Source organism: Sus scrofa, chromosome 18, assembly GCF_054392235.1.
Source record: "Sus scrofa isolate SSC_HxYL_T2T_F1_AM1 chromosome 18, Sscrofa_HxYL_maternal_Yorkshire_Landrace_v2.0, whole genome shotgun sequence".
In the NCBI taxonomy this organism is placed as follows: Eukaryota; Metazoa; Chordata; class Mammalia; order Artiodactyla; family Suidae; genus Sus; species Sus scrofa.
The window spans coordinates 56,498,374-56,522,083 of NC_139400.1; the positions used below are offsets into that span (position 1 = coordinate 56,498,374).

General features: G+C 49.4%; 1 protein-coding gene across 18 annotated transcripts in view; it reads left to right on the forward strand.

The window, feature by feature from the left end:
• The window catches only part of GSDME (gasdermin E), a 56,348-nt gene that overhangs the window by 23,806 nt on the left and 8,832 nt on the right, over positions 1-23,710 (forward strand). For all 18 annotated transcript variants that reach the window (XR_014834155.1, XR_014834159.1, XR_014834154.1 and 15 more), the window contains 5 exons: positions 9,512-9,677; positions 11,752-11,872; positions 13,029-13,193; positions 15,162-15,289; positions 15,929-16,127. Coding sequence is in view for 11 of the 18 variants with exons in the window: in XM_021078675.2 (XP_020934334.2) it covers positions 9,512-9,677; positions 11,752-11,872; positions 13,029-13,193; positions 15,162-15,289; positions 15,929-16,127 (779 nt within the window). In the remaining 7 variants the exon portion in view is untranslated. The remainder of the gene's footprint in view (positions 1-9,511; positions 9,678-11,751; positions 11,873-13,028; positions 13,194-15,161; positions 15,290-15,928; positions 16,128-23,710) is intronic.

Here is a 23,710-nt window from a genome sequence, read left to right on the forward strand (position 1 = left end):
GCCTCAGGCTTGGCCAGGCTCAGCTGGTTCTCCTGCCCGTGGTCTGCTTGCTGTGTGCCTTTGGGTCGTTGGCTCACAGGCCCTCTCTGCTTCTGTCACTCTGTGAAATGAGGGTGACAGTCACATCACACAGCAGTTAGGGTGTCTTTAGTTGCAAAGCAGATCGTTGATTGCCTCACACAAGAGAAGAGCTCCCTGGGTGGGGTGAGCCCCCTTCGCCTTGGGTTCAAGGGGGAGGTTGGTTCAGCTGCTCCGTGGGGCCCCCGTGGTGGCCTCCCTGCATTGCTTCTCCAGCCGCCCAGTTTTCTTGGTGCCCAAATGTGTCTGCATGGCAAAGCCCCAAGGCAGAAAAGTAAGTAGCCTCTTCCTTGTGCCTCGCAGGAACCCCCAAAGGACTTTTTCTCAGGTCTCAATGTTCAGAATTGCTGTGGAGTCCCTGCTAAGAACAGCAGAGTTACCAGCATTGGCTGAGGGACTCATCTGCAGGACTGGCCCCCCGCCCCTGCTCCATGGCCTTGTCCCATGGCCCCCAATCCGAGCTAAATCAGGGGAGGCAGCTGGAGGCACCATTCTCGGGGGCGGGGTGTCAGAGCTCCCAGCCCCCGTGCTCCCTGCGGCCCGCAGGAGCAAAGCAGACGCGGTGGAAGGCTCCCCAGCCCTTGCCCTCTCAGCCTCCAGATGCCAAGGGGAAAGCACTGTCTGCTGGTGGAAGCAGGCAGCCAGAGCAGCTGTGGCGCCTGCCTTTCAGGGATCGAGGAGGCGGTTACCCAAAGAAACTCCAGTCCCAGCCATGGTGTAGACTGAGGAGATGGGCGATCAAAAGAGAAGCAGACGTTTTGGCTTCGTTGAAATGTCAGAAGAGCAAAGCCAAGTTTCCAAGCAGCGCGCCTGGACCTCATCTCCGCAGCCTTTCTAAGTTTTCCAGGGTCCAGCCGGGCTGCGCGCCCACCCTTCTTTAACGGCGGCGTTGGCCAATCAATCAACACCCTTGGGAAGAAACACCTAAGTGAAACGACTCAAGCTTTAGTCGTCAGTCCATATCCACGTCTCTGTGGGTTAGTAATTCTCGCGTAATACTCTGGCAACAGCAGGCTGGCACCATCTTCGGGCTCCTTTTAATGTCCCCATTTCTGTTCCTGGAGAGATGGTGGGATCTGTGTCACATGGCACGGTGTCTTCAGCGTGCCTTGGCCCCCTGGCCTCTTGCCAGGAGCAAGGTTTTCGAGCAGTGTGGTGGCAGGGGCGCTGGTCTTCGAGTCAGGAGGTGTGCGTCCTGGTTTTGGTTCTCCAACTAAGATGCCATGTGATTCAGGCGAGGCTGCAACGCGAAGGGCGTCACGGTCCCTCTTCTGAGCACGGGCGTTGGGTGGGGTCCAGGTCGGATCCGAGTGGTCAGAACCGCCTCCCTCTCGGGCTGCTGCGAAGGGTGCGCATCAGCCACGGCTTCCTCCTGCCTCCCTGCCTCCCGCCTGCACCCAGGCTGCGAATCCTTTCCCAGTAGCTACGCAGCCGGCACCGTTGGCTCCATCCGAGTTGATGCTCACGATAAAACTTGTTTTCCACCCCAGAACTAGTCCTCCCCGGGCCCTTGTCATTTCGTGATTTCTCCGCAGAAGGACTGGGGAAGAGCTGATTGCTCCCCCGCTGTCACGGAGCACGCGTGGAGAGCTGTGTCGGAACTCTCTGTGGAACTCTCTTCTTCTAGGACGTGTGATGATCAAGGGCCGTAGCACAAGAGGTTGTGGCAAGGTGGCTGCGCTGGTCCTGCTCACTGAGAACTCCCAGCGTTTAGCCCAGAGGATAGCAGGACCCAGGCATCCGGGGAGGAAATGAATGAGTTTGGGGTGGGGTCTGCTCAGAAAGCACATGCCCTCGTCTTGTCTCTAGGGAGGGGTCCTGAGGACAGCACGAGTATGTGGGAAAAGAAGACTGTTCTTCCTCCTTTTGGATATTGTTTGAGTTTTAAAAGCCGTCTTCTCTGGATTTCTTCTCTGTTGCACTTGGCTTTCAAAGCCATAGAAGAGAGGGAGTTCCTATGGTGGCTCCATGGGTTAAGAACCTGGCTGTTATCCATGAGGACGCGGGTTTGATCCCTGGCCTTGCTCAGTGGGTTAAGGATCTGGCATTGCCATGAGCCGTGGTTTCGATCGCCGATGCAGCTCAGATCTGGCGTAGCTGTAGCTCCCATTTGTTCCTTAGCCTGGAAACTTCCATATGCCATAAGTGCATATCTAAAAAAAAAAAAAAAAAAAGTAGAGAGAATGGACATTAAAGCTTTGGCCTGAGAAGGAGGCAGCTTCACTAGGGTGGGTCTGGGGAGTTTCAGGAGCCTCAGGAGAGGAGCCTCTGTTCCCGCTGGCTGCCTGGCCCTTGGCCTGGTCCCCAGCAGCCGTGCCCCGCCCTCCTAGTGCACCCCCGCCTGGTCTCCTCCCCCAGGAACTCCTGGCCTGTATCCGTGTCCCTGTTTTCTTAATTGCTGAGAAAATCTGCTCCCCAGCTGGTGGCTCACCTGCAGGCTGTGGCTGTGTCTTTGGCCAGCCTGGAAAGGGAACTTGGTACGGCTTCCCTGCCAGGAGTGGAAGGAGAGACATCTTTTCAGGTGGGGCCAGTGTGGTTCCTGAAGCCAGGTGCCACTTTACAGATGTGCAGACTGAGGCTCAGAGACAGGAGATGGTTATCCTGGAGCAGGGCACCCGGCCAGGGCCGCCTGCAGGCAGAGCTGCGGGCACCGGAGGAGGGTCCCAGGAGAGAATGGGCGGGAAGGGGCGCTCGTCGCCCCCCTCCAGCGTGTCTTCCTCTGCCCTTGCCTGCAGGTGTGCTCCTTTGGTCCAGCCTTTTAACATTGTCTCCACCTCTGTCTCAGCGGCCTCCCATTCTGGTTTCAAACTATCATCCCCCACAAAGAGAAAGGTGCCCTGGGTGTCCTTAAAAATGTGGGTGAAGAGGCCGAAGAATGTTGAGCTGCTCATTTTCTTGCGGGAGAGCTTCTGCCCCATTTCTCCTGTCCCTGGCATTGACCCCTGGCTGGACTGGGGAGCGAGTTTTATTCTGGCCCCTTCAGGATTTATGTGATAAATTATTCATTCATATACCAACTGGGTGGGTAGCATAATTTGAATTAAAATGTTTTTGAATAATTGATATGTTCATATGGTTTAGATGTCAGAGGTCAAGAGTAAGAATGTGAAACACCTCTGAGCCCCGATCTCCCGGCCGTCTAGCTCCCTACCCAAGAGGCAACTACCCGTAATAGTTTCTCATGTCTTTTTAGGGCCACATGCGCAGCATAGGGAGGTTCCCAGGCCTAGGGGTCACATCGGAGCTGCAGCTGCCGGCCTATACCAGAGCCATAACCACAGCAATGCAGAGCCTGAGCTGCGTCTGTGACCTACCCCACAGCTCGAGGCAATGCCAGGTCCTTAATCCACTGAGCGAGGCCAGGAATTGAACCCACGTCCTCATGGATGCTAGTTGACTTCGTTACTGGTGAGCCACAGCGGGAACTCCCTCTTGTGTGTCTCTTTGAGGACCTGTCTTGTTCAGTGGCTCTTAGGAGGACCCTGGAGAGGTGGAGCCATCAGGACACCCCGGGAAGCACTTGGAGGGCAGCCGCCAGGAGATGGGGTCAGGGAGGAGAGGCAGGCGTGGATGTTCTGAAAACGATTCCCCGGGGACTCGGATATGGTCCCTGCTATTGATGCCCAGCCACCGGGCGAGCCAGCCAGGCAGGATCCTGAAATGGATGCGTTAGAGACGACAGTCACATTCCTGGGACAGCCATCGGGTGCCCCCTCCCAGAGAGAGACAGTAGCAGTGGGGCTGGTGGCGCTGGCGTGGCTGGTGGGGCCCGGGAAAGACCAGCCGGGGCCTCTCAGCTCCGTGACTGTGGTCACCGCCTCTCTGGGCTTCTCGTTGCTCATCTGTGGAAGCCCTCGCCCAGGGCTTTCCACGTTGTTGTTCCTTGAACCCCTTTAGACGTCTTTACATGCGTACAGTAAGACAGGATTCGAAGGTAAATGAGTTACACTAGGTAAATGAGGAGTTCCGTCGTGGCGCAGTGGTTAATGAATCCAACTAGGAACCATGAAGTTGCGGATTCAATCCCTGGCCTCACTCAGTGGGTTAAGGATCTGGCGTTGCCGTGAGCTGTGGTGTAGGTTGCAGACAAGGCTCGGATCCTGCATTGCTGTGGCTGTGGTGTAGGCCAGTGGCCACAGCTCTGATTATACCCCTAGCCTGGGAACCTCCATATGCCATGGGTGCAGCCCTAGAAAAAGACAAAAAGGCAAAAAAAAAAAACACCCAAAAACCAAAATGCAGTAGGTAAATGAAATGTGGCTTGCGTCCCACGTGGTGGGCTGGGGGGAGTCTGTCACACAGTGGTTCCCACTCTAGAGCCAGGGGCGGCCCCCGCGAGCTGCTCTGGGTCCTGGCACTGCCTGGGGATGGCTGCAGAATGCCCTCTGGACATGGCTTTGTCAAGAGTCCGATGTGAACCGTCCATCGCCCCGGATAACTGGCTTCCCTGCTGTCTACACCAGGCCTCCTGTCCTCACTGCAGAGGAGCTGGCATGTCCGGCATTCGGTTTCCAAAAGGTGGCAGCACTGTCCTAGGAAACACGATCCCAGTGACCAGCGTGGGAAGTGCCCTTCCTGGCGCCTCCTGCCCACCCTTGGCCCTGGCGAGCGCCTCCCAGGGGGCCGCCAGGAGGGGTTGGCCTGTCACTCTCCTCCTCTGTCACCCAAATCTGAGACTCCGAGGAGGGGGCCCTGTTGCCTGCCCTGTGGTGGGGCGCCCTGCAGGGCTCCTCTGAGGGCGGGGAAGCCTAGGGGAGTGGCTGGCCCCCCCAGCATCTCAGGTCTGTCCTGACCTTGGATGCAGAAGGAGGCGAAGTTCCTGCACTTGGCCTTTTTCGCGCCTCCTTCCGGTGTTTGGGGCTGGGGTGAGGGGCGCTCAGGAGGGAGAGGGCCTTTTCAGCCAGAGTCCTGAGTGATCCAGGCTGACTTTTCTCTTTTCAAACAATTTAACATTGATGGAGGCAGCGACAAGCGTTTTAGCGGCTCTGTGTAAGGCGTGAGTGAGGCGTGCAGTGACGCCCAGGCCGCCAGAGTCCCTTCAAGGAGGCTTCGTTTGTTGTTCTCCTGTTGTTCTGGGCTTGTGGGCAGGCGTCGCTGCTTCTGATGTGTGTGTTCAGAAGAGGATGAGCCGGTGCCTGAGCTGTGACTGAGAGTCGATTTTCAAGAATCGCCCGGAAGAAGGGACTGTGTCCAGCAGAAGGGGAAGGCCTGGCTCAAGTGCACGTTCTGACGGGTGGGTTCACCGACCCTCACCTTCAGGTCTGAGATGTGGCTCGTGTCCCACGTGGTGGGCCGAGGGGGCGTCTGTCAACAGTGATTCCCACTCTAGGAAGTCAGAGCCAGGGTCGGGCCCTGTGCGCTGTCCTGGGTCCCAGCACTGCTTGGACCCCAACACGATCCCCCAGGAAGGTTTCCATCCATGCGTCTTGTTTGAGCCGCGCTGCCAACGTTCCCGTCTCTCTGTCTTAGTGGGTTCGCTCTCTTTCCTGTGCAGTTGCATAAAGCTCCCATCTGGACAGTCTTTTGACTTTTTAGGGCCGCACCCGCAGCATATGGAGGTTCCCAGGCTGGGAGTTGAATTGGAACTAGAGCTGCCAGCCTACACCATAGCCACAGCAACGCCGGATCCAAGCCGAGGCTGCAACTTACACCACAGCTCACGGCAACGCTGGATCCTTAACCCACTGAGCGAGGCCAGGGATCAAACCCACAACCTCACGGTTCCTAGTCGGATTCGTTTCCGCTGCACCACAAGGGGAACTCCCGCACTTGTTTTATTTTATTCATTTATTCCAAAGATATGTCCTGAGCCCCTGCCACGCACAGGCCCCGCTTCTGCAGAGTTTATGGTGTAGCGGGAGGAGTCGGCCACGCACGAATGAGCTGGAGAAGCGTCGTGTGGACGTGTCCTCTCCACAGAGTGGGAAGGTCACATCCACGTCCCAGCACGTGACAGTGTGACGGGGGTGCCCCCCTGCCCAGGGTGGGCGGGGAACACCGACCGCGGCAGGAAGTGACCAGTGTCAGCGAGATGTGGGAGCCTGGGGATGCGATGGCATGGCCTGGGGGCAGCCCGCAGCTGGTGTGTTTCAGGCACCAGGGCAAAGCTGGGGGCTGCGGGGGCGGTGCCAGGCCCAAGGCCTGGCGGTCTGGGCAGGGTTGAGATGTGTCCATTGGAGGCTCCTAAGGGCCTGAGGGATGGGAGAAGCACCTGTGACCTTAATGGCTGCCTGTCACTCCCACCAAGTGCACACACTGGGGCTTTGGTCTGGGGACCCCCGTAGAGGAAACAGGAAGGTGACCTGAGCCAGCCAGCATTTGTGGGGCATTTAACTGTCTGCTCGCCGCCTGCCATCTCGTGTAAACCCTGGCAGCCCCACGCAGAGGCATCATTACCATTGGTATGTCCGTAAGAAAACGAGGTGCAGGGGGCGGAGTGATTCACCCAAGGTCACCTGGTTGGAGGGGCAGGGCTGGGAGTGGGGGTGCAGCCCCAGCCAGGCAGACCCCAGGCCCCTGCTTTCCCTCAAGCCTGTTCCCGTCTCCTCTGCTTTCCTGGAAGCTGAGCCCTGGGCAGCCTTTTTTTTTTTTTTTTTTTTCTTTTGTCTTTTTAGGGCCACACCCGTGGCATAGGAAGGTTCCCAAGCTAGGGATGGAATTGGAGCTACAGCTGCTGGCCACAGCAATGTGGGATCTGAGCCACATCTATGATCTACACCTTAGCTCACAGCAACACCGAATCCTTAACCCAGGGAGCAGGGCCAGGGCTCAAACCTGCAACCTCATGGATACTAGTTGGGTTTGTTGCTGCTGAGTCACAATGTGTGAAACATTGTTATAGTTTGCATTTCTTTGAAGATATATAGATGGCCAACAAACGCATGAAAAAATGCTCAACATCCCTGTATTAGAGAAATGAAAATCAAAACTACCATGAGATACCACCTCATACCAGTCAGAATGGCCATCATTAATAAGTCCACAAATAACAAATGCTGGAGGGGGTGTGGAGAAAAGGGAACCCTCCTGCACTGTTGGTGGGAGTGGAAGCTGGTACAACCACTATGGAGAACAGTATGGAAGTACCTTAAAAATCTATACATAGAACTACCATATGACCCAGCAATCCCACTCATGGGCAATATATCTGGACAAAACTTTTCTTAAAAAAGATATGCACCCGCATGTTCATTGCAGCTCTATTCACAATAGCCAAGACATGGAAACAACCCAAATGTCCATTAACAGATGACCAGATTAGGAAGATGTGGTATATATACACAATGGAATACTACTCAGCCATAAAAAAGAACGAAATAATGCCATTTGCAGCAACATGGATGGAACTAGAGACACTCATAGTGAGTGAAATAAGTCAGAAAGAGAAAGGCAAATGCCATATGATATCACTTATATCTGGAATCTAAGGCACAAATGACCTTTTCCACAGAAAAGAAAATCATGGACTTGGAGAATAGATTTGTGGTTGCCAGGGGGATGGGGGAAGGAGTGGGAGCTTGGGGTTAATGGATGCAAACTATTGCTTTTGGAATGGATTAGCAATGAGATCCTGCTGTGTAGCACTGGGAGCTCTGTCTAGTCACTTATGATGGAGCATGATAGTATGAGAAAATAGAATGTACACATGTACATGTAACTGGGTCACCATGCTATATAGTAGAAAAAAATTGTATCGGGGAAATAACAATTTAAAACATTAATAAAATTTCAGTTAAGCAAGATGAAAAATAATAATTTGCACTTCTTTGACCACTACTGAGATTGAACAGTTTTTCCTCTTTAATTTTTTTACCGTGATAAAGTATAACATAAAATTTGCCATTTTAACCATTTTTAGGTGTACGGTTCAGTGGCATTCCATACTTTCACACTGTCATGCAGCCATCACCACTGTCCATCTCTAGAGCTTTTTCATTACCCCAGACAGAAGCCCTGCAGCCATCAAACAAGAACCACTCCCCTTTCCCCCCCACCCCAGCACCTGGCACCTCAGATCTGCTCTCTGTGGCTTTGCATTTGCCTGGGCTAGATTTCATCTAAGTGAAGCCACCCACTCTGTGTCCTTCTGGGTCTAGTTTCTGTCACTCAGCATGACGTCTTCAAGGTTCATTCCTGTTGCAGCACGTGTCAGCTTTATTCCTTTCTCTGGTTGGATAACCATTGTGCGTGTGGACCACATGGGTCTGTCTGTCCATCCATTGATGGGCATGGGATGTTTCAAACCTGAGCAGCTTTTCACATGGAGACAGACCTTTCCAACTACCTGCTTCCCTTCCAGGGACCCTCCCTTCCTTCCTTCCTTCCTTTCTTTCTTTTAGGACTGTACCTATAGCACATGGAGGTTCCCAGGCTATGGGTAGAATTGGAGCTGCAGCTTCCAGCCTTCACCACAGCTTCAGTAACGTGGATCTGAGCTTTGTCTGTGACATACACCACAGCTCGTGTCAACGCCACATCCTTAACCCTTTGTGCGAAGCCAGGGATCGAACCCGCATCCTCGTGGATACAAGTCGGGTTTATTTCCGCTGAGCCACATGGGGAACTCCCGGGGATGCATTTCTGAAGCCTGGAGAACCTGAGTCCCCCTGGAGCGAGGTGAATGCTGCTATGTGTGGTTGGGGCTGGCGCTGAGCTTTTCAAGGTAACTAACCTTGGACTGTGTAAACAGCACGGGATGAAGACAGGAATTGTCCTTGTGCTGCCCCTAACTCTAATTTGGTTTTCTTCCTGTCCACACCATCGCCTCATAGCATTGAATGAGAGGGTATTTCATTACTTGCTTTTAAGCATGAAATCATCGTCTGTGGATGGAAACTTACCTTGGTCGTGAAATTCCCCAGAGGAACCCCAAGTCTCTGCTGGGTGACCTGGGCAGGTCCCGCCTAACTGGCCTCGGTGTCCCTGACAACTGTCAAGTGACATAAAACCTCTTCTAAGAGATGATGCATCCTTCCCAGGCGGGCAGGTTAAGTTCCTTTTTAATTCAAATCCATTTTTTTCCTTGCTCTTCAAGCCCGTTCCCCTCTCCTCTGAGCGACACTGGCCCCCACGGGAATCCTATGGTTAGTGCCCACGGCTATGATGTCTGTGGTCCCTCGGCCTCTGCTAAAATGACAAGACAGAGCTCCCCCGCTGGGGCTTCCTTCCCTCTCGCTAACAGCCCCGCGGGCGTGTGGCAGGAGCCCCCCTTCCTGCCGGCATCCAGCCTTTCTCCAGAGACCTGGCAGCTCCCAGGTGGCCTCGCCAGAGTCTGGTTTCTGCCTTTCCTGACGAATTGCCCCCTCTATCATTGCTGGGAAATAAATGATGCTGGTTGTCACCTGTTCACTTCTCAGCCGTCAGCTGTGCGAGGGGCAAAAATTCAGGCTGCATCCACCTCCTGGGGCCACTCACGGGCGTTTTTCTTTTTCAGAACAATCGATCTGAAGAATCCTGTGCTGCAGCAGGTGCTGGAGAGGAAGAATGAGGTCCTGTGTGTCCTGACACAGAAGATCGTGACGACGCAGAAGTGTGTGATCTCCGAGCACGTCCAGATGGAGAAGTGCGGCGTGGTGGGGATCCAGCTCAAGACCGTGCAGGTGTGTCTGGTGGCTTGGAGTGTCAGACCACGGCAGCCGCTGGTTCCAACCACCGATGAGGACTTGGTCTTTATCCATCAGGACTCTCTTTGTAGGGAGTTCACAGAAATCCAACTCAGGAGTTCCAGCTGTGGCTCAGTGGAAGTGCACCTGACTGCTCTCCATGAGGATGCAGGTTTGATCCCTGGCCTCGATCAGTGGGTTCGGGATCTGGCGTTTCCACAAGCTGTGGTGTAGGTCACAGAAGGGGCTTAGATCTGGTGTGGCTGTGGCGTAGGCTGGCAGCTGCAGCTCCACTTGGACCCCCTACCCTGGGAACTTCCATATACGGCAGGTGCACCCCTAAAAAAAGGGAAAAAAAATCCAACTCAAATTGGCTTAAACAAGAAAGAATTTATTGGCTTATGTAATGGAAATGTTTGGGGTGACTGCTGGATCTAGGACTCAGAGAAGGTTGTAAGCTGCCTCCCCTGGGGGTGGAGTCCCTCTCATATAAGCTTGTGGGGGGGTGGCTCCTGGCTCTCGTCCCATCTGCCACATCAGGGCTGCTCTCACTGGACCATCCTGGCAGTGCCCATTCCTAAAGAAGACCCACGGCCAGGGCAATGGATTGGCCATGCAGGGTTGGATCAGACACATTCCCAAAAGAAAATGGGTCAATGTATTCCCTGGCCAGGTTGATGCACAGATAACCCCTTAGAACTGAGCGTCTCCAGATGATTGCTTTGGGATTAGATCGGTACCTGCATCTGCATATCTATGAACAGATGCTTCTGGAGTTCCCTTTGTGGCTCAGCGGTTAACGAATCCGACTAGGAACCATGAGGTTGCGGATTTGATCCCTGGCCTTCCTCAGTGGGTTAAGGATCCGACATTGCCTTGAGCTGTGGTGTAGGTTGCAGACGTGGCTCGGATCCCACGTTGCTGTGGCTATGGCGTAGGCTGCTGGCGACAGCTCTGATTGGACCCCTAGCCTGGGAACCTCCATATGCCCCTGGAGCGGCCCCAGAAAAGGCAAAAAGACAAAAAAAAAAAAAAAAAAAAAAACCAGAAAGGAAAAAACAGATGCTTCTGGATTAAGTCACAGTTTTACCAACTGGTCCCTGAGCTTCGGCAGGACTGCCGAAGGAGTGGAACAGGAGGCTCTCCACCCCACGGTTTCCCCCCCAGCTGGTCATGGTGCTCAATATTCTGTTTGTAGAGATTTACTTCTTGGGGTGACTTTCAAGTTATGCTAGAGGATCCAGGGAAGTTGTCTTTAGAAGGAGGTGGAGATACAGGTCCGGGGCTGGACTCCCTGGGCTGGGAAGGCTGGGCAGAGCGCAGACAGATGCCAGGTGAGAAGTGGCTTCTGCTGCTCCTGCCCATACTTCTGCCCACAGTGACCCCCCCCCCCCCCCACCAAAGGCCTGGAGCCTGCCTGCGAGTCAGGAGGCCAGCTGTCACCACACTCTGACCAGGACTGAGTTGCTAAAAAGGTCTATGATCTCCAGCATTTGGGCGGCAAAAGCTTCTCATCTTCCCAGGCCATGGTGGACAGGGGTCATGTTTGTGTTTGAAGGAGAGAGTTGGTACCCGACCTGGCATTTCCTGCCCATCCTCTCATGCCCGCTCCTCTCCCTCCAGCCTGTCCCCTGGTTTCTGCACACCGTGCCATCCACAGGGTCTAGAAGAATGTGCCAGGGTCTTGCTCTCAGCGGGGTCTCCCAGTTAGGCTTTCTTACCCCTGAGGGTTTTCTTTGGATTTCGGAGTTGTTTCCACAACCCTCCGTGAGGGAAACGGGAAGTCGTCTTACTTGGTACCTGCTTTAGTCGACACCATAGACCCAGCTTCACTGGATCCCAAGCTCTGGAATCTTGCTTTTGTGCAGCCAGGCTGGCCATTTCCTTTGGAACGTGTGTCCGGCATCGTGAGGCCGACGGGGATGAAATCCTGACCCCTGCCGGCCGCTCCTCCTTTCCACCTGGTTCAGTGGGCATTTTCCAGGCACTTCTTGTGCACCTGGCACCAGGCTGGCGCGTGGTGCAGGAGGAGCCTGGGTGCCCAGGTGGGAGCGTGTGTCCTCTCCCGCAGGTGTCAGTGATGGACCGCGGGAACATCAGCAAGGGCAGCAACGTGGTGCTGGAGATCCCGGCGCCCACCACCCTGGCCTACGGCGTCATCGAGCTGTACCTGAGAGTGGACGGCCAGTTCGGTGAGGGCGCCTCGGCTCGGGGCTCTCTGGGGCGGTTGAGCCTGCGCTGAGGGACACCCCACCTTCCCGAGACACACACTGGTAGAGGATCTCCTGCTGCTCTGGGCTGGAGAAGAGAGAGATACTGGAGAAGTTTAGGGATGTCTCTGCGCAAGTGAGACAGCAGCCGCATTGGGAGGGCGCTGGTCCGGGGTGCCCAGGTGTTGGGGGGGGGCGTGGGTTTACCGACAGGGCACAGGGTGAAGACTGGGGGCCCTGAGGTCAGACAGATGGTACCCCAGGGTCCTGCGAGGTCCCAAACTGCTTGCTGAAGCTGGCTGGGCCTTCGTTTCCTGTCTCCCTCCATGGGCTGCGGTGAGGAGCAAGTTAGAGGAGGTGTGTGAAGGGCCTGGGGCAGTGGTGGCTTATTAGTACTCACCTTGGCTATTAGATACTGTCATTAGAGTTCCTGTTGTGGCCCAGCAGTGATGAACCTGACTAGTATACAGGAGGATGCAGGTTCAACTCCTGGCCCTGCTCAGTGGGTTAAGGATCCAGTGTTACCATGAGCTGTGGTGTAGGTTGCAGATGTGGCTCAGATCTAGCCAGTGGCTACAGCTCCAATTCGACCCCTAGCCTGGGAATCTCCATATGCTGCGGGTGTGGCCCTAAAAATAAAAAAAAATAAAAAAAAAAGACTATGTGATTACAGAAATCAGTAGTTTATTTTTTGGTGCTGTGTGTTGTTTGTTAACAAAGAAAAACAGACTCTCCTAGAGTCCTATAACCACTTGTGCATTTAAATGTATTGTCAATAATTCTGTAATACTATCAGTTCAATCGAGTCAAATCTATCCATCAAATTCAAGTTTTCCCAGTTACATATAGTGGGTTGTTTGTGGGAGTTGGTTTGTTCCAGTCAAGCTAAGAAAATACTTCTGATGTTTGAAAGCTTCCCTCCCGCCGGTTCAGAGGGCACACACTAGAGAATGTTATGTTAAGAACAACTGTTTCTCCTGTATTTGCAGGAAGTGGCTGAGTTTTGGTGAAACAGCCTGATGTGGGGAAGAGAGTGGGTGTGTCTCCCTGCCCTGCTTGATTGGCGTTAAAGCTGGGTCTGAGAGGTGCCAGCAAGGCTGACCCTCACGCCCGGCTGGGCCTTTTCTCTGCATTCCAGAATTCTGCCTCCTCCAAGAGAAACACGGCGGCTTCCAGCAGACAAGGGAGAGCAGCTGTGCCTCGCTGGAGCCCCTGCCCCTCCTAGAGCTTGGGTTCTGGGACATGACAGATGCTTTGCAGGGGGCGTCCGTCGTGGATGAGCCACTGGGTGTTTTGAAACAAGGTATTGCCAACAGGGTGGGGCATGGTGAGCTGATGGGTAACTGAGTGCTGTACCTCAGGAGGGGATGTGGCCTCAGGAGTGGAGACTCCATGGAAGGCATTTGAGAACAGAGAGGACAGAGCCTGAGTCAGTTCTAGTTCACTCCGCAGGGCTCACCATGGTCAGATCTTGGGGAACCTCACGTCTTGGATGGCCTGTTTTAAGGAAGGGGTGGGGGGCTGAGGTGGGGAAGAGGCAGGAGCCTCCTGCTTTCTTTCGTTTGCACCATGGGAGTCTTGCTGGCTACCGGGAATAGCTAGTGAGCAGCAAGGAGAGAACCCAAGCTTTGCATCCGTTTCATTATGTTCCGGGCTTCATTGCGGAGACAGGCAAGGCTTTGTCAGCATTGCAACGCACTCTCTTGGAGGCCCTTATCCACATGGCATGAAGACATCTGGTGCCAAGGCAGCCAGCGAGAAGGAGGGGAGGACCCGTGACTTACCTGTGGCAATTGCTTTTGCTCCTTGTAGCATTTGTGCATTTGTGTTTTAAAAGTTTTTTTTTTTTTTTTTTTTGGGTGGGAGGTGGGGCAGGAATTAAAGGCGTGCAGTATATAGTAGAAGAGGATACGCAAGGACAAAGAGAAGTGAATAACTAAGCATGATAAAAAGAGCTAAGAGCAGCTCACAATATCTCTGGCTTGAAGGCTAAGAAGAGAGACTCATCAGTGGGGCTTCAGTGAGTCCCAAACCAGAAGAGAGAGGCTTTTGTTTCTGTAGCATGAGAATGAAGCCCCAATCTTAAGGCTTTCCCATCTAATGCGGGGATGCAGGCCCCCTCCTGGTAACTGGGTGTGATTCTCCGCTGCTATTTAAGCGATGTGAGTATCTTGGCTTAAAACCACAGCAGGAGTGGCCCTGGAGCCTTAAACTGCACTACAGGGAAGTGACAACACCCCCATGTGCCGAGCTTTCTTAGAATTTCTTTTCCCATCAGTCCACCCTGTAAGTTGGCCATTCTGGTCAGCCCGGGGTGGAGTTGGGAGGCTGAGTGGTTTAGGCAGGACTAGGGCGGGGCCCGCCTTTGGCTCTTGGGCTCTAGACCAGCCAGGACACACTTCTCTCCAGGCTGGCAAGGACCTAGTCGTGTTCGTAGGGCAGTTTTTGAATTTATTGGGCATTTTTTGAGTTTAACTGTTGGCTGGAGTTTGACATCAGTGGAGGTGGTGCTTTTATATATTGATATGCAGCCCTGCATGTGAAAGCTTTGGTTTATCAAACTTGTTTTTAAATTCTCACTGGGCTTAATTTACTCCAAGTTTTTGACTATTTTAAAATAAAGAAGAAAGATTCTAAGGGGAGAGGCTCAGGCATCCCGCGGAGGATGTGAGCGACGGAGCTAGGAGCCTCTACACCCATTCTCCAGGATGGGTGAAGAAGAACGGAGAAAGTGGCATAGCTGTGTTTGCCATGAAATTTGGGTGCTGGCCTCTTGAAAAGCGTGCGTTTGGTATTAATGGATACAAAATTACGGTGTATTAGGAAGACACAAAAGAATGTATTTTGGAATTTGCATGGCTTTGAAGCTTTGTGAAAGTATTGACATTCCATAATTCAGCCTTGATAATTTAATAATAATTCTAAATGACTGTTCCAGAAAATAAGTGATTAGACTTAATTAATGTTTAAAGCCATCAGGAAAAGAGTAAAGTCTGAAATAAAACTGGGCTTCCCTCTTTTCTTTCTTTTTAATCTGTTTCCTCTCCCTCCTGGAGGGAAGGGAAATGGAAGCAGGAAACTACTTCTTCTTTTAGTAGTTCGGTTAGTGAAAAACACTCAGGTGGTACTTAACTTGTCCTTTGAGTTCCACAACTGACTGTGCAGCTGGAAGCGTCTGTGAAAGAACGGAGGACAATGAGCTTTAGAAAGCAGCGTTGCTGGTCCTCGTTCTGAGATGCGTCGCGAGACCGGGTCTGCTCTGCTTTCACAGTCACGTGGCTCTTGAAGAGGAACATCCATCCCTTTGCGGAGCTGCCGGAGCAGCAACAGACAGCTCTGAACGATGTGCTCCAGGAGGTCCTGTTTGATGAGGAGATGCTCGTGGTCCTGGAACAAGTGGTGAGAGTGGAGGCATCTCGAGGCGGTATTGCCCCCTGGTTTTCTGAAGATGTGGACAGGCTGGACCTTTAGAAATGAGGCTTTGAGCTGGGATAAAATTGCCTCTTTTTAACCCTAAAGCTTCTTTTCCTCCTACTCCTAGGTCCTCAGTTTTCTCCCTGCAGCACAGTAGCCGATGTGAAGGTGGAAAGCTGTAGTCGTTTCCTAGGGCTGCTGTGACAAGTGACCACCAACTGGTTTTTATTCTTTACAGTTCTGAAGGCCAGAAGTCTGTAAAGTCAAGGTGTCAGGCGGGGTCATGCTTCTCCCCCAGGCTCCAGGGGAGCATCTTTTCTGCCTCCTCCAGCCTCTGGGAGCTCCCGGCATGCCTCGGCTGGTGGCCGCATTGCTCAGATCTCTGCCGTCTTCGTGTGGCTGTCTCCTTCCTTTTCTGTCTCTGCCCCAATCTAAGACCAAGATCCTTACCTTTATGACACCTGCAGAGACTTCAACAAGGTCTTGTTCTGAGGTTCCAGGTGGACATTTATTTGGGGGACCACTGTCCAGCTCGCCACTAGGGCTGCGTCGTGGGGCAGAGGCTGGGATTCTGCCCGGTTTGGCCCCTGGCTTCACTAACCTGCCTCTTTCCCCCTCCCACAGTGTGACAGTGTGGCCAGCAGCAGACTGTTGCCCCCTCTGGCCGGGCTGGGGGAGCTGAAGCCTTCACAGCAGCAGCAGCTCATGGCCTTCCTGCAGCTGGCGGGGTGCAGCGTGCAGGGTGGGGTTCCGGGCCCAGAGGATGTGGTCAGCAACCGGAAGCTCTTTTCTACGGCCTACCTCTTGGTCAGTGCACTAGCAGGTATGGAAAAAAGGCAGAAACGCAGTTGCCTTGGAGTCGCTTTGCTTACTTTGTGGAAGATGTGGTGCATTGAGTTCCCTTTCAAGCAGGACAGGGAGGCTAAGCAGTGGGAGGCCAGGAGAGTTGACAGGAGTGCCACGAAGTCACGGACTAGAGCTTGGGGGCAGCCTCTTTGCTGCCAGCCTCCTCCACCCCCTGGGGGAGGACTTCCCTCTGCTCCCCCGGGGAGGGCTGGCTGAGGGCGCACCCCCTCCCCAACACAGCAAAGCACTTCCCCAGACACACGGCTGGTGATCCCCCTTGATTCCTGGCAGTGCTGAGAGGCTGTGACTTGCATTTGGCAACTGCTTTGTCCTCTGTGTTTTGGTCCTTCTGACCCTCTTGTTCCTCTTTGGAAACGTATGGCCCCACCCTGAGTGCAGCACTGCGGCCACTAAGGAGCCTGGGCCCAGCAGCTGCACAGCCTCCACACCCGGCCTGAAATGGTCCTCCCGTGATTATGAGCAGTGGACCCCCCCACCACCTGCGACCTCTCCACCACCCCCATCCCACGCTCACCGCGCCGGAGAGTCTGTGATACCAGAAGGTGGTCATCCTGCATGAGGATGCTGAGCGTTCCCTGCCCTTGCAGCAAGGCGAGACCTGGCCAGCCAGCCCTGTCTCTCAGTCCCCACAACTTCCCTTCAGGGCGATGTTAGGGAGTTGAGTCAGGGTTCTTCCCCAGCACCGGGCAGGAACCAAGGCCCGGCAACCTTCCGTTGTAAAAGAATTGATCAGAGCGGATGCCTCTCCCAGTGGCAGATGCCAGTGAATGTTTGCTGTATGTCTTGCTCGGAGTCCAGGGTAAAAGTTTTAACTGGGGCAGACATAAGACAGAGCCCTGTGGAACCTCACCAGAGACCTTTCCCCGGTGTTAATCCAGATATTAGAATGCCTAGCTATAGGCATTCTATCTGAAGCTAATCTACCGGCCAGAGTTTTCTAGCTTGTGAGAAGCCTTTTCTTCACCTACCCTACTATCTTTTTTATTATTCAATGAATTTTATTGCATGTATGGGTGTACAGTGATCATCACAACCAAATTTTATAGCATTTCCATCCCAAACCCCCAGCGCATCCCCCCACCACCTCGTCTTTATCCACTCCTCTGTCACTGGGCATTTAGGTTGTTTCCATTCATACCCCTATTACTTACTGAAATAGTTCTATCAATAGGCTGGATCAGTGATATCAAATAGGTAACACCTGGCCAACACTGTGAATGCATCACAGTTTCCTCTTCCTTGAGCCTGGACACAACCTCCCGTTCTCTGCAACCTTGCACACAGGCAGCCACTCGGAGTTGACACGTACCATAACACTTACTAGCAGTATCTGAGCTGGAAGCCCAGGGATAGCGAAATCTTTCAGTACAGCTGAAAATATATGCAGCTGATGCCTCAACCAACAATGAGTGCTCTTTTGCTTCTCTCTGGACTGAGGTCTCATTTACAGGTCAGTCACTGCAGAGATCAGACTGGTGTAAGCTGTTTCATTAACACGCTTGTTTATCCTTGGCCCTTCTGAGTTGATCTTTTCCTCCTATGACAACAGTCTTTTCTCTTTAGAATCTGAAAAAAGTGCTGGAACAGAAAATGGCCTCTTTTAGAGGCCTATTTCCAGCATTCTAAATAATAACACTAGTTTTTTTCTTTAGCGTGTTTTTTAAAAAATTGAAATATAATTGAGATATAACAGTTTCAGGTGTATAGTATCATGAGTTGATATTTGTACATGTGTCTTATTAACATGCATCCCCATACATAATTAAGTTTTCATCGCAAGAAAAAAGATTTACTCTTAGCATCTTTCAAATATATAATACAGTATCGTTAACTGTAGTCTCTGTCTGGCACATCACATACCCGGGACTTGTTCATTTTATAGCTGGAAGTTAATACTTTTTTAACCATCTTCACTCGTTTCACCTACCCCTCCACATCCTCCTCATCTGTTCTACCTATGAGCTTACTTTTTTTTTTTTTTTAAGACTCCACATGTGAGATCATGTTTTGTTTCTCTGTTTGACTTACTTCACCTAGCCTCATGCCCTCAGGGTCCTTTCATGTTGTCCCAAATGCAAATATTTCCTTTTTCACTGCTGAATAACATTCCAGTGTGAGGTGAGTATGTGTACATTTTCTTCAGCCATTCATCCATTGGATACTTAGTTTGCTTTTGTACGTAATGCCCCAAGGAACAGCGGGATGCATACATTTTTTTCAAATCAGTGTTTTTGTTTTCTTTGAATAAATACCCAGGAGTAGAACTGCTGGATTGCATGGTAGTTCTATTTTTAATTTTTTTTTTTCCTTTTCATGGCCACACCTGCAGCTTATGGAAGTTCTCAGGCTAGGGGTCTACACCACAGACAAGGCAACAGTGGATCTGTGCCTCATCTGTGATCTATGCTGCAGCTTGCAGCAACGCCAGATCCTTAAACCACTAAGAGAGGCCAGGATTGTACCTTCATCCTCACAAGGACAACATCGGGTTCTTAACCTGCTAAGACAATAGGAACTCCTATTTTTAATTTTTTGAGTAGCTTCCATACTGTTTTCCATAGTGACTGCACCAGTTGACATTCCTACCAACAGTATGCAAGGGTTCCCTTTTTTCACATCCTTGTCAACACTTCTTTCTTTCCTTTCTTGATAATAGCCATGCTAACAGGTGTGAGGTGCTGGCTCATTGTGGTTTTGATTTGAATTCTCTGACTGATGCTGAGTACCTTTGCATATATCTATTGGCCATTTGTACGTCGTCTTTCCAGAACTGTCTATTCAGATCCCTTGCCCATTTTAAAGCTGGATTTTTTTTTTTTTTTTGCTATTGAGTTGTATGAGTTTTTAATATATTCTGGCTATTAACCCCTTATCACGCATGATTTGCAATTTTTTTTCCATTAGTAGTTTGCTGTTTCATTTTGTTCATGATTTACTTTGCTGTGCAGATTTTAGTTTGCTATAGTCTCATTTATTTAAAAAGTTTTTAATTACAGTTGATTTATAGTGTCATTTATTTATTTTTGCTTTCGTTTCTTTTGCTTTTTCCGTGAAATCCAAAAAAAACCACTGCCGAGATCGATGTCAGGGTGCTTACTGCCAGCCTATGTTTTCTTCTAGTTTTATGGTTTCAGGCCTTATGTTTAAATCTTTGCTCCATTTCAAGTTCGTTTTTGTGTATGGTATACGATAGTGGTCCAGTTTCATGCTTTTGCTTGTAATTGTCCAGTTTTCCCAACACCGTTTGTTGAGGAGACTGTCCTTTGTCCTTTCTCCATTGTATATTCTTGACCATGTAGCATGGGTTTATTTTTGGACTCTGTTCTCTTCATTGCTCTATGTGTCTGTTTCTCTGTCAATACCACAGTTGATTGCTAAGGCTTTCTAATATAGTTTGAAATCAGGGCACGTGATACCTCTACCCTTGTACCTCTTGGTCAAGATTGCTTTGGCTTTCAAGGATCTTTTATGAAGCTAAACAAATTTTGTAATCGTTTGTTCTATTTCTGTTAAAATACGCTATTGGAATTTTGGTGCAATTGTAAATGAGGTTGTCTTAATTTCTTTCTGATAATTTATTAGTATATAGAAATGCCACAGATTTTTATATATCAATTTTGATCCTGCAATTTTATTGACTTTATTAGTTCTAAGGGTTTTTTGATAGTTAGCGTTTTCTATATATAAAGTCATGTCATATGCAAATAAGGGCATCTTATTTCCAATTCGCATGCCTTTTATTTCCCTTTCTTGCCTACTGGCTCTGGCCAGGACGTCCAATAAACCACTTCCACTTTAAAAGTGGTTAAAACATCCTTCTTTGTCTTGTTTCTGATCCTAGAGGACAAGCTCTCAACTCTTCACCATTGAGTAAGATGTTAGCGATGGGCTTTATTATGTTGACATGTGTTCCTTCTCTGCCCACTTTGTTGGAGAGTTTTTATCATAAATGAATGTTTTGTCAAATGCCTTTTTTTTATCATTTGAGATGGTCATATTGTTTTTGTCCTTCATTTTGTTCGTATGGTATCATCACATTGATTTGCAGATGTTGAACTGTCATTGCCATCACTGGAATAAATCCAGTTTGTTCACGGTTTATGATCCTTTTAATGTATTGTTGAATTTGGTTTTGCTAATATTTTGTGGAGAATTTTTGCCTCTGATCCTTTTAATGTATTGTTGAATCTGGTTTTGCTAATATTTTGTGGAGAATTTTTGTGTCTGTGTTCATCAGGGATGTTGGTCTGTAATTTTCTTTCTTTTCCTTGTTTGATTTTGGTATCAGGGTGATGCTGGCCTCATAAAATGAGTTTGGAAGGAGAAGGGTTGGAAATCTTTTTAAACGTTTGTAGAATTCACTGGTGAAGTCATTTGGTCCTTGACTTTTCTTTGGTGGGATTATTGATTACTCATTCCATCTACTTTGATTCAATCTATTTGCAGTAATCAGTCTTTTCAGATTTTCTATTTCTTTCTGATTCAGTCTTATGTTGTATGTTTCAGTCTCAGTCTTACATTGTATGTTTCTAGGAATTTATTCATTTTTCCTAGGTAGTTAAGTATTTCAGCATATAATTATTCATAGTAGTCTTTTATGATCCTTTGCATTTCTGGGATATCAGTTGTAACATTGCTTTCATTTTCATTCCTGATTTTGAGTCCTCTTTTTCTTCTGGTCTAGCTAAAGATTTATTAATTTTCTTTATCTTTCAAAAGCTCTTAGTTTCATTGTTTGTTTTCCTTTTATCTACTAGTCTGTATTTCATTTATTTCCACACTGCTCCTTGTGATTTCCTTCCAATTTTAGGTTTCAGTTCCTTTGCTACATCCCATAAGTCTTGAATGTTGTATTTCCATTTTCATTTGTCTAAGGGTATTTTTGATTTTTTTCTATTGATTTCTTCTTCGACATCTTATTCAGTAGCATGAATTTGACTTTTCTAGTTTTCTTCCTGTAATTGATTTATAGTTTTACACCATTATGGTCAGAAAAGATGCTTGATATTGTTTCAATCTTCTTAATTAATGCTTATTTTGTGGCCTAAAATATGACCAATCTTGGAGAATGTTCCATGTGCACTTGAGAAGAATGTATATTCTGCTGCTTTTGGATGGAGCAGTCTGTATATCAGTCCATTTCCTCTAATGCCTCATTTACGGCCTCTATTTTTGTATTGGTTTTCTGTGTGGATGATCTATCCAATGATGAAAATGGGGTATTAAAGTCCCCTACGATTATTTAATTGCTGTCTATTTCTCTTTTTAGGACAGCTAATATTTCCTTTATATACTTAGGTGCTCCTATGTTGGGTGTATAAATATTTTAAAGTGTTATTATACCCTCCTGTTGGATTGAGCCCTATACCACTATATAACAGCCTTCTTTGTCTCTTACTACAGTCTTTTAAAGTTTAGGCTGATATAAATATAGCAGTGTAACTTCAGTTTTTTTTTTTTCTTTTTTGGTTTCCACTTGGATGGAATATCTTTTTCCATCCCTTCATTTTCAGTCTGTGTATATCCCTACATCTGAAATGAGCAGTGTAATGGGTCTTGTCCTTTTTTTTTTTAATCCATTTAGCCACTCTGTGTTTTGATAGAATTTGGTTCATGTACATTTAAAGTGATTGCTGATATGTACTTATTGCCCCTTCGTGGCTCTTTGGTAGTTCTTGTTTCTTCCTTATTCTCTTCCTTTTGTGATTTGATAATTTTCTGCAGTGGTATGCTTAGATTCCTTTCTCTTTATTTTGTTATGTATATACTATAGGTTTTGCTTTGAGATTTTCGTGGGGATTACATATCAACTTAATATAGAATGTTATATGTATATTTACCTTTATCAGTGAGGTTTATGTTTTCCTGTTACTAATTAGTACCCTTTCATTTCAGCTTAAACAAGTTCCTTTAACATTTCTTGTAAGGCTGGTCTAATGGTGATGAATTCGTTCAGCTTTTGCTTGTCTGGAAAACTCTTTCTCCTTCAATTCTGAATGAAAACTTTGCCAGGCAGAGTATTCTTGGTTGCAGGTGTTTTTTTTTTTTTTCCTTTCAACATTTAAAATATATCATAACACCTCTTTCAGGCCTGCAAAGTTTCTGCTGAAAAAAAAATCTGCTGATATGAGGGGATTCCCTTGTATGTAAGATTTGCTGCTTTTAAGATTCTAGGCTTATCTTTAATTTTTGATGTTTTAATGCGTTGTGATGTGGCTCTCTCTAGGTTCCTCTTATTTGGAACTCCATTCTGGGTCTCATGGATATGTTTCCTTCTCCAGTTTCTGGAAGTTTTCAGCCCCTTTTTGTCTTCTCCTTCTGGGACCCCTATACTGTGAATATTGGGCTGCTTGATGCCGTAACCTTGGTTCCTTCAGCTATGTTCCCCCTTCCCCTTTTCCTTCTGTGGCTCTGACGGGGTGCGTTTCATTGCCCTTTGAGTTCAGTGACCTTTCCTTCCGCCTCCTCTAGTCGAGCCCCTCTAATGTCTGCTTCTGTCCAGTTCGTGTATTCTTCATCTCTGTGACTTCTATTTGGCGCTTATATTTCCTGTTTCTGCATTGACGTTGTCACTTTTTCATCCATTCTTCCACGGTTGGCAAGCATCTTTATGATCACATTCTGGACTCTTTGTCACTTGTATCCTTTGCTATTCATTAAGCACTTTTTCTGAGTTTTTATCTTGTTCTTCTGTCTGGAACCTATTCTAGTTTTTCATTTTTCTTGACTCTGTTTCCAACAAAACAGTTACTGCTCTCAGTCCTGAGAGCGTGGCTTCATGTAAGAGGTGACCTTACTCTTCGCCGTGGCTGCAACTCTCGGTTGGTTGTCTCTCAAACCTTTGTGAGGGTCCAAATCGTCGATTTTACTTATTTTTAGTGGCCCCAGTAGTTGGGGGTTTGTCAGCACCTAGATGCAGACTGAAAGAAGCCGGACCCTCCGGCAGCAGCTTTTCCGGCATATAAATATATACAGACCGTAAGTGCAAATCCTGCTAGCCACTACAGCCAGGTGACCTAGAACTGTCATCCGGGTGACAGTCGCACAAACCAGATGATTGTACAGACTGTTTTCCAGGAGATCCCGGTGGCCTGCATCGAGGTGGAGAGCACAAAGGTGGCATCCATCGGCCTCTGTTCCCTGAGAGCAGGCGCTAGGTGTGTGTCAAACCAGAGAGAAGCTCGCTCCGCAGGCCAAGCAAACAGTCTTTCACCGGAAGACTGGGGGTGTGTTTCCGTCTGCTGTCTGACAGTGCCTTGGGGGTGGCAGCTGGCCAAAAATGGTATGACTGTCATTGAGTCCTGAGTGATCCAGGAACACAAGCTCTGCTGGCTGTGAGAGCCACGCGAACGAGGCGTATTGCCTGGGTGGCAGCTATAAAACCCAGGGCATCAGACATGTGTAACAGCTGTGCTCTGGAGTATGGTAGAGGGAGGGTGCAAAGATGGCATCTGATGGCCTCTGTCCCCAGAGAGAACACCAGCAGGTCCCTAGACATGTGTTAAATTCGATGCCTGCTCCTCAGGCTGATGCTTTATA